General features: G+C 47.5%; 1 protein-coding gene across 4 annotated transcripts in view; it reads right to left on the reverse strand.

The window, feature by feature from the left end:
• Positions 1 to 1,739: 1,739 nt before the first annotated feature.
• EPN2 (epsin 2) overlaps positions 1,740 to 11,250 on the reverse strand; it is a 50,703-nt gene continuing 41,192 nt past the window's right edge. For all 4 annotated transcript variants that reach the window (XM_044304662.1, XM_044304663.1, XM_044304660.1 and 1 more), the window contains 3 exons: positions 11,033 to 11,128; positions 8,484 to 8,702; positions 1,740 to 5,807 (listed from right to left, as the gene is read on the reverse strand). In XM_044304662.1, coding sequence (XP_044160597.1) covers positions 5,500 to 5,807; positions 8,484 to 8,702; positions 11,033 to 11,128 — 623 coding nt within the window. In that variant the 3' untranslated portion in view covers positions 1,740 to 5,499. The remainder of the gene's footprint in view (positions 5,808 to 8,483; positions 8,703 to 11,032; positions 11,129 to 11,250) is intronic.

An 11,250-nucleotide genomic window follows, 5' to 3' on the forward strand; every position in this document is an offset into this window, starting at 1 on the left:
ATGTTAAAGATAATACAACCAGAACCGTTCATAACGGATGTGGGCGGTTGTATTATCAGTAACGGAAGCGTTTTTGCTGAACCCTGCCGGATCAAGTAAAAACGCTAGTGTGAAAGTAGCCTAAGGGCTCCGTGCCCGTGCTGCGGTCCGCAATGCACAGACTCCTACCGCGGGGCAGCCGCATTCGGATCGCGGACCCATACACTTGAATGGGGTTTCCGCGATCCGCACCACAAAAAAAGTAGTAAATGCACTACTTTTTTGTGGTGTGGAGGCACGGCCAGAAACACCACTGAAGCACTCCGTGGGGGTTCCGATCCGTGCTTCCGCACCGCATCTCCGGGTTTGCGGACCCATTCACTGAAGTGAATGGGTCCGCATCCGTGATGCGGGGTGCACACGGCCGATGCTCCGTGTATTGCGGACCTGCCGTATGCGGGCCGCAATACGGCCACGGCGGGGCAACGGCCGTGTGCATGAGCCCTAACTCAGCTCTATCACTTACTACGGCCCCCAACATTTTATTTAATATAGAGAGGAAAATTCCTTTAGGCTAGGTCTACACGACGACATTTGTCGCGCGACATTTTGTTGCACCAATGTCGCGCGACAATTTTTATAATGGCAGTCTATGGTGTCGCACTGCAACATGCGACATGCTGCGACTGCGACGCGACAGTCGCAGAAAATCCATTCAAGATGGATTTTTCTGCGACTGTCGCGTCGCAGTCGCAACATGTCGCATGTTGCAGTGCGACACCATAGACTGCCATTATAAAAATTGTCGCGCGCCATTGATGCAACAAAATGTTGCGCGACAACTGTTGCGCCCTATCTGTCGCGCAACTTTTTGTAGCGCGACAAATGTCGTCGTGTAGACCTAGCCTTAATCCGGAACACATTAGTCTGGAAATCCCACTAATCTGTCCTGCAAGTAGCCCTATGCTGGATTAGTGGGACGTGGTAACACCTTCACCACCGGAGTCCTTTACAAGTGCGTAGTCCATGGAAATGGGGCCACGGGCGAGCTCACTTCAAGGAACGTGGCCAGTTTACATATGAACGATTCCAATAGTCCAGATTCTAGTATATATATGATATACATAGATGTAGCAGGGCTGAGTTTGTCATTTACATGAATCCTTAAAGGGGTTTTTCCAGGACTAACCGAGCCTTAGGTCATCAATATTCGAATGTTGGCGTCCAACTCCTAGCACCCCCCCCCCCTCCCCAAATCAGCTGTTGGAAGGTTGCCATGGCGCCACAGACTCGTCCTTGATCTGTGACATCATGTCCATTGATCACATGACAACTCAGTTCCATTCACGTAATCTGCAATACCAAGCACGGCCACTGTACAATGGACGGCGCTGTTCTCGGTGTACAATGAAGAGGCCACAGCGCTCTTCCACCCTTTAAACAACTGATATGGGGGGGGAGTGCCAGGAGACGGACCCCCACCAATGTCATATTGATGACTTATCCAGAGAATAGGTCATCGATATTTGAATCCAGGAAAAACCCCTTTAGAAGCAAATGACACACTCGGCCCTGCTCCTTCTGTATATAAATGGGTGGAGATCTGCAGTGTCCGTGTGCAAACGACAAAAAGACCAGGGAGGTCATCGGTGTTCTCTTGGACGGGATTACAACTCTCATTCGCTGCTGCAGAGTCCATGATAGGTGCAGTCATGTTCGGATTTTGCGTCAGCGTTCATAGAAAAGTCTCGGAGTCCATCTTGTCGTAAAAATAGGACTTTAAGTGAAGGGATTAAATACAAAAGAAAAAATAACTTAGACTTAGCAGAGCCGACCGGTACACAGAACATGTGACAATGTCTCCGCCATTACCTGCTTCACAATGCAACACCCCCCCCCCTCTCCCCCGACTTCACAGAGCGCCGCAACAGCCATGATTTTCTTTTTTAACCAAAAATGAGACTGAATATAAAAGAAATCAAAATTCTGTCTTTTAGAATTAAGAATAAAAAATAAAAAGAAGTTGCGCAAATCTCGCTGTGTGGAACCGGCATTAAAAACAATGTAACAGTAATTAAAATTTCCGGCGTCCAGTTGTATAAATGAATTGTCTCAATGGCGATAATGTGCATGCGAATTTCTGCCCTGACCGATTGCGGTAGATGTCAGTACAAACATTAGCCTGCAGGGGGCGCCTAGAATGTTATCTCTCCATGCCGTGTCATGTGCCCACAAATGTCCGGTAGGGATAATCAAATCGTGCCTCATGTTATCGCCATGGAGTTGGCGCCTTATTACACAGACGGTTAAAAACATAAAATGTATTTTCTGTTGCGGAATAACGTGGAGCCAGAGGCCAAAAATCATGGCGGTTTTACTGCAAATTGACACAGTTTTCAGAATATGCCTTGAAAAATCATGGCATATTGCGGCAAAACAGCAAGGGCGGTGCTACGCTCCGTGCGGCCTTACCCTACAATTGCGGTTATGTTGCATTTTCTGCTGCGATTTTCTCTAAATCACGGCAAAACGCCATGGATTTCCGCAATTTCGTAAAATTTGCGGCAAAAAACGGGATACGCGAATATCCCGTATTTACATGAGGAGATTTTGGGGCATTTTTTGGTCATGATGACGCCTGATTGTGGTGATCAGTCACATGATCTGATTTTTATAAATTTTTTTAATTAAAGGGGTGTCTCTCAAAATGTTTGCCCCCGTTTTCTTAGATTTATAGAGCATCCCCACGCTCACAAAAAAAACAACCATCCTTGTGTCGTCCATATCTGTCAGATTATGAACCATTTCTTAGTTCTATCTGTCTCTGGGAAAGCTGTGTAACAAACAATATGGCTGCCATGGTTGTCACCAAACTGAGGAAGCTGTCATGGCGGCCATATTGTTTTTTTTTTTACTCAGGTTTTTCTAGACCCTTTAAAACCCAAGGAAGCTGTTGAGGCGGCCAAATTGGTTATCACCAGATATAGCTAAGGAACGGGGCGGCAATTAATGGTGTTTTTTTTTTTTTTTTTGTAAAAACGCTCTAATATGAATAAAAAATATAGACATTTCTAGTCAATGATGACATAGGTAACATCAGAAAGACCAATGGCGGGCATTTATGAAATCTAGGGCAAAGAAACAAAGTAGTCACCCACAGCAACCAATCAGATTCCAGCTTTCATTTTTTAGAGGTCTGTTGGAGAATAGAAGCTGCAATCTGATTGGTTGTTAGGGGCGACTGCTCCTCTTCTCCTTAGCACCAGTCTTGTCTGTCAGGAGCAGTGGCGCAGTTTAATTTGATGGCGGAAGTCGCTAACAATCAGAAAACATGGCCGCTTTCTACAAAAAACAAAAACAGTACCTCACTCGTCCATAGTGTCTATGTGGTGTTACAGCTCAGCCTCATTGACTTCAATAGAGCTGAGCTGCAATACCAGACACAACCCAGAGACAGGTGGGGCGCTGTATCTTACTAATGCACTCAGGTGAAGTTAGTTACAAGCTCTGCCCCCATGACAACACTTCCCGCCCCTTCAATCTATCATCCTAGGGACACGAGGCTCACAGCAACTAATAGTTTTACATGAAAGGTAAAGTACAGGCCTGACTGGATGTCATGAGGCCTAATGTTTCTGCTCTGCCAGAAGACTGGGACAGGAAGTGTTGTCGTAGGGACACGAGTGAAGAAACCCTTATATATAGGCCTCATTTATCAAAACAGCAAATCTGCTTGTTGCCCATAGCAACCAATCAGAATTCAGCTTTCATTTTTCCAGAGCTGTTTAAGAAATGAAAGCTGAGCTCTGATTGGTTGATATGGGCAAGATGGATGTTCTTAGTGTTAGGTTGTTTAGTGAGCGAGGCCTACAACAGAATAGGGAGGGGAGGACGCTGCGGAAGCCATAGGGGCGCTACAGGCTGCCAACCAACCTGCCGCCATTTTATGTGACTGCACAGCTTACTGGTTGCTGTGGCCAACACCACCATTTAGTCTTCTCATACTAGATGTCAGACATAAGCCCCTGCTGTGGGGGTCACCGGACGGACCAGTGCACCAGTCAGTAGGGACTGAGGATTAAAGTGGCAAAAGGTTATTAGTCTAAAGGCGGCCATTTTGTCAGATGCGGAGACGGTCAGGAATGCAGCCAATCACAATAAGGGTGCAGCTATCATGGCATCAGCCGAGTTTGGGACTAGAATGGCACACGGTCCCATTAAAAATATATACCTCAGTGCCCACCTATAGGTGCGTCTGTCACAGTTACCTACCCCCAAGAGTTTTGCTGCGCCTCAGTTACTATAGGCTGCACTGACATTTCCTGGAAATAAAGCATAATTTTGTTCTCAGCCTTTTCAAGATCTCTGCTTTTTGTCAGTGAATGGACACACGATAGCTTACGTCTAGGTGCTGAAACCCCACATAGCAGAGGCTTTGCAGTCAGTCTGAACACTGCAAGACAAACCCATCGGAAGCCGTGTCTCTCTCCTGTGCTGACTGTTTGTTACAATGTATCAGTGCAGGTCAAAGGTGTATCAGCCTATTTAGCTCACTGAGGATTATCTAGACCAGTGATGGTGAAACTTTTAGAGACCGAGTGCCCAAACTGCAACCCAAAACCCACTTTTTTATCGCAAAGTGCCAACACGGCAATGTAACTATATGAATGAATTATATCTTCCATGTACTTCATCACTATAATAGCCGCCTAATTCAGTGCGCTGCCTGTGCTGTTCATAGTACCCCTTGCGCTGCTTAATGGTAGCAAAAGTCTAAGGCATATTGGTACACCATAGACTTTTTCCAGGGTGCGGGTGCCCGTGCCATAGGTTCGCCATCACTGATCTAGACTGTATACCACTGTACCAAACCCTCCGCTGGGGGAAGTATTCACTATGTCCAGATTTTCTGATGCAAACAGGAGTGTTCTCGTTGACAGCAAGCAGAGATCTTGAAAAATTGATAGGGAATTTTAACATAAAAATATATTAGAAAGTTGCTGAACTTTTTTTGTAGGTTGATTAAGCTTCATTAACATAATTTCCTTCCAAGATGGCGGCCGGAACTACTCCATATAAGTCAAGCTTTTATCAGAATCCTCCATTATAGGCGCGTTCAGACCTACAGGACATTGGGGTGACGACCCCACATGTCATAGGCACTCAATGCTGGTCGGGGCGGTTTTACTTTACTCTGTCCGAACCAGTGTCTCCTTAAAGGAACAAATTTTACAAATCCGTATTTTTTTTGTCTCCTTCCCAGTGTGAGCGACGGAGTCTCGGTGGAAAAAAAGACGACCACGATCCACGTGACAAGCGACAGACAGGAAGCCGAGGTCCAGCTTTGGTGTCCATGTTGAATCGGATGTGATAGAACGCTTTGCCCCTCAGGCCTACATCACCCCTACCCCACCGCAGGACGGAACCGCCAGACGTTACCCTCGGGGGCCGGAAGAAGACGACGACAGTTTAGCGATGCGTAGTGTTTTACCGTACACAATGGCCAATATCCTGCGACCTTCATAGCAAGAAAGGATTGGTGGCATTCATGGCTTGGGCTGTGGAGGGTGGGATGGCCGAGCTGTGGTGGGGCAAGGTGGCTGCCATGTTCATGTTAACCCCAAGTCCCGTTGGTGGTATGGCGGGTAACGTGGACATCCCCAGTAATGGCGGCGGTACGGAGACCTCTGAAGCCATGGCTGGCACTGTGTTAAAGGACGGACTGACTCCCATCATTGGGCTGGAACGCAGCTGGTTGAGGGTGAGAGCTTGTGGCTGGTTGACCTGGAAAGGGTTGACAACTGGAGCAGATCCCTGCGTAGAGGTTCCTGAAAGAACGAAAAAGAATATGTTCATGGGCCTGACCATCAAACACACCAGACATTAAAATGTCCCCCAAGCCAATCACATAGGGTTGATTCCTTGTTAGATGATTGGCTGAGCAGTGGCACATGACCAGTAGAGTCGGACTCCATCCTGACTAGGACTCCTTTAATCGTCGTATACATATTCATATACAAATGGTATTCTACATTTTACAAACCAGAACCTGGATCTGAATACTTTTGTAATTGCATGGAATTTAAAATTTTGTATACAGACTGAGCTATTCAATAAAACGTATCTGTATAGCGCCACCTGCTGTTTGTTCTTTTCCTTATTTTTTTGTCCGTCTTACTGAGTGCGCTCAGTTTAAATCTTCAACTTCCGCCAGCCGTATGTTCTGTTAGAAGCTGTGGCAGCTACAGGGAGAGAGCTGCAGCAGAAAGGGCATGCCCCTGAGCTGCCAGGCTGAAGACAAATCTAGCAGAGCAATAAATGGGAAGATCTCTGGATCCATGTGAGGTACATGGCTGGTTCTAGCTTTGTTAAAAAGGTATTGTCATGTACTATATGATGTCGGATTTTCATTTTTTACATCAATCATGCAATAACCCCTTTAAGGCTCAGATATTCCCATGGCCATAGAGTGAAAAATGGTGACCCCTCTGCTATGGTTTAAAGGGACACTGCACATGTAAAGGTCTCTTTTACATTTATGTCAGGGAACAGTTTTGGTGCAGTGATTGCATCCACATGTATTCTGTATATAGTACACATACACCCAGGGATGGGCTTTCTATTTCCAGTGCAAAATGTATTAAATTTCCCCCCTCTGCTTAGTGCCTGGTACCCAGGAGGTGCTCGGGTGTAAGTGCTACCTCTGCACCCCCAATGGGTGTCCTTACAGGGACGAGATCTGTGGGCCCCATGTATCTGCGGAATTAAAACGACACTTGAAACTATTAGCTTTGTTCTAAAAATGAGAAAAAGATGCGGGGTCACCCCCTCGGGAGTTCCTGTGGGTCCAAGGAGAGCCTGCCCTGGATTTGTGAGAGGCCTCTTTATGCTGCTCTGGCTGGAGGGAGCGTGGGCGGCTTACGAGGTATTTCAGGAATCCCTAATGTAAACAGGTCATTTCCGATTTCCAGGCAGACAGGAAAAACACAGGAAAGAAACTTTCTCCTGTATTAAGAGCCCCTGGCCGGGTGCCAGGGCCAATTATAATGTCCCAGTGAAACTGGGGGAGCCTTCTCCAAGGCCTATGGGCGTTCCTGGGAGGGCGGGGGGCTGACTACAGGACACTCCAGGAAATAATGAACTGACTTGCTATTCAGGACTGAAGAGATGGGTGACACTACAAACGAAGGGCTTTGTTAGTCCCAGGGTCAAATCTCCCTTCTGTTCTCCATGATCAGCCCAGTCTATACCCACACTTATTTTAAAGTGCGCCTTCTGTACTCTTTGGGACCTTAATTCAATATTTCTTAGTGTTTCTTTCTAGAAGCTGCAGCTTCTATGTATCTGATACAGTGCTCCAAATCCCCTGCATAGCCATGGAAGTCCGTGATAAAATTGGGGTACCTGAAGTCACCACTAGAGGGAGTTTAATGAAGACATATTCCATCAATCTCAACAAGAAATCAAGCTCCCCCTAGTGGTGGCAGCAAGATTTTATTTATTTTTTTAAAGGGCATCTGTCAGCAGTTTTGTACCTATGACACTGGCTGACCTGTTACATGTGCACTTGGCAGCTGAAAAAATCTGTGTTGGTCCCATATTCATATGTGCCTGCATTGCTGAGAAAAATTATGTTTTCATATATGCAAATGAGCCTCTAGGAGCAATGGGGGCGTTACCATTACACCTAAAGACTCTGCTCTGCAACTGCCTCACCCTCTGCACTTTTATTGAGAGCGCCAGACAGTGTAAATGTGATCACACCTGGTCCTGTCAATCAAAGTGCAGAGAGAACTGAGCCTCTAGGTGTAATGGCAACACCCCCGTTGCTCCTAGAGGCTCATTTGCATATATTAAAACATCATTTTACTCAGCAATGCGGGCACATAGGAACATGGGACCGACACAGATGCCTTCAGCTGCCAAGTGCACATGTAACAGGTCAGCTAGTTTCATAGGTACAAAACTGCTGACAGATGCCCTTTAAGGGTCCATTGATTCGTTCCGCAATTTTGGGGCTGGAATGTGCTGTCCGCATTTGCGGATCCGCACTTCCGTTCCGCCAAAAAATAGAACACGTCCTATTCTTGTCCGCAATTGCGGACAAGAAAAGGCATTTTCTATGAGGTGCCGGCGATGCGCGGTCCGCAAAATGCGCCACGCACATTGCCGGTGTCCGTGTTTTGCGGATCCACATAACACATATGGACGTGTGAATGGACCCTAACACTTTGGTTATGTGAAGGAAAGCAGGGGATTTGGAACTCTGTATCAGAAACCCAGGCCCTTTAACCCTATCCCTGCTATGGGCATATGCAATATATCAAGGCTTTGAAGGACTGCAGCAAACAGAACTAAAATGGCGTCCTATTAAAGGCCAGGATCATAGCATGAAGGTAGCATCACCAAGAGGCGTGCCAAGCGAGCCCTGACTAATGTGAGACATTCGGCTCTGCTACACCTGAAGAACTCTACGCAAAGTCGGAATACCAATTCACTCCTACCTGATGCCAAGAATGGGTTAAATGTGGGGGCAGGCTGTGCAGGCATGGCGACCAGCGTTTCCAGGTTCACTAAGGCAGCGTTGGGTCCCAGGAAGGACTCTGGGGTTTTCCGAGCTATGGTCTGTTTGCCGATGCTGGTGGTAATGCTGGTCTGCGAGTCGAAGAGATCAGGACTTGTGGTGCCGCTGCGCAAGGATGGTAAAGTCGATAAGGAGTCGGCTGGAAGAGATAGCGTAAAAACTGTAAGGAGGGTCACCATGACAACCCTGCATCTGACAGAAATTGTCAGAATGTCTCAGTAGTGCAGCCTCAGGTCTTGGGCCTGAGACTTCAAGTGCTCATGTCTCAGCAGAGAAGTGACATATAAAAAAATGGTTTTCACATTAATAACGTATGCTAAGGGCCCTCTTCTTCCGGCAGTTGTAGTACCACAACCACCCCCTCAATCTATATAAAGAAGCAAGTTCCAGCTGCAGCGCGTTACATAACAAATGTTCTGTCTTCAGACACCGGGCCTCTTTCTTTCCTTTCTCAATGTCCCAAAACTACACAGCACATGTGTGACCCCTGACCCGGGGCTCCATCCAGCGCTGCCGTACATTGAAAGCCAGATGTTCGGATCTCCAGGCACCTGGGAGGCCTCATATTTCACCATGCACTTTCCAGGAAGAGGATTCCTGCGCAGTCTCAGTGGCCGGAGGAATGTTCTGGATGCAAAGCAAGTTGTGTTTAACTTGTACGAAGGACGCACTTTCTGAATTCATCGGTTCTTGCAGCTGCTGGCGAGGCATGGCACCAGAGTATGATGGCAGATTAAGGTGTATGAGACGCCTGACTGCAGGGCAACGCATGGGAGCACTGACTGCAGAGTTATTTACAGTAGTAGTGACCATAGGCCTAACCACAAGAGGACTGACTGTAGGGCTGTGCCCAGAAGGACTGACCATAGTGCTGTACATAGGACTGTAGGGCTGTGCACAGGAGGACTGACAATAGTGCTGTACACAGGACTGTAGGGGTGTGCACAGGAGGACTGACCATAGTGCTGTACATAGGACTGTGGGGGTGTGCACAGGAGGACTGACCATAGTGCTGTACATAGGACTGTGGGGGTGTGCACAGGAGGACTGACCATAGTGCTGTACATAGGACTGTGGGGGTGTGCACAGGAGGACTGACCATAGTGCTGTACATAGGACTGTGGGGGTGTGCACAGGAGGACTGACCATAGAGCTGTACACAGGACTGTAAGGCTGTGCACAGGAGGACTGACCATAGTGCTGTACATAGGACTGTAGGGCTGTGCACAGGAGGACTGACAATAGTGCTGTACATAGGACTGTAGGGCTGTGCACAGGAGGACTGACAATAGTGCTGTACATAGGACTGTAGGGCTGTGCACAGGAGGACTGACAATAGTGCTGTACATAGGACTGTAAGGCTGTGCACAGGAGGACTGACCATAGTGCTGTACATAGGACTGTAGGGCTGTGCACAGGAGGACTGACAATAGTGCTGTACATAGGACTGTAGGGCTGTGCACAGGAGGACTGACAATAGTGCTGTACATAGGACTGTAGGGCTGTGCACAGGAGGACTGACAATAGTGCTGTACATAGGACTGTGGGGGTGTGCACAGGAGGACTGATCATAGTGCTATACATAGGACTGTAGGGGTGTGCACAGGAGGACTGACCATAGTGCTGTACATAGGACTGTAGGGCTGTGCACAGGAGGACTGACCATAGTACTTGTGCACAGGAGGACTGACCATAGTGCTGTACATAGGACTGTAGGGCTGTGCACAGGAGGACTGACCATAGTGCTGTACATAGGATTGAAGGGCTGTGCAGAGGAGGACTGACCATAGTGCTGTACATAGGACTGTAGGGCTGTGCAAAGGTGGACTGACAATAGTGCTGTACATAGGACTGTGGGGTGTGCACAGGAGGACTGACCATAGTGCTGTACACAGGACTGTAGGGGTGTGCACAGGAGGACTGACCATAGTGCTGTACATAGGACTGTGGGGGTGTGCACAGGAGGACTGACCATAGTGCAGTACATAGGACTGACTGTAGGCCTATGCACAGGAGGACTGACCATAGTAATGTACACAGGACTAACAAAGGACTATTCACAGGTTGACTGTAGGCCCGTGCACAGGTAGGCTAGACTGATGATAAAACTATTCACAGGGCTAGCTTTAGGGCTGTGCACAGGAGGACTGACAAAGGACTATCCACAGGACTGACTGTAGGGCTGTGCACAGGAGGACTGACAAATGACAGATCACAGGGCTTACTGTAGAGCTATGGATGGGCACTGATAAAGGAGTTTGTAAAGGACTGACTGCAGTGCTTCGCACAGGAGGTCCGGCCACAATACTATGTACAGTATGACATTCCATGCTGCTGTACACAGGACTATTCACAGGACTGACCATAGTGCTAGACTGAATCACTACTGAAAACCACTGCCCGAATGCTCAGAATGTTGTAGTTCAGGCCGTGAAGGATTATGGAGGCCTTTCGCTGAGCGGGATTTACCTGAGACTTTGGAGGAGGATCGCAGGCTGTCAAACTCTGAGAAATCATCTTTTGCCGTCCCATTTAAATTGCTGAAGGGGTCAAAAGAAGAACCTCCTGTTGGAAAAATAATGGTGATTATCAGGTTTAATGCCAATGAAGAAATTATTGACATTTTTCAAGATCACTGCTTGCTCTCAGTGGAATGGAACACTCTCATTGAAGGGGTGATCTAAGAC

This window comes from Bufo gargarizans, chromosome 8, assembly GCF_014858855.1.
Source record: "Bufo gargarizans isolate SCDJY-AF-19 chromosome 8, ASM1485885v1, whole genome shotgun sequence".
Classification (NCBI taxonomy): Eukaryota; Metazoa; Chordata; class Amphibia; order Anura; family Bufonidae; genus Bufo; species Bufo gargarizans.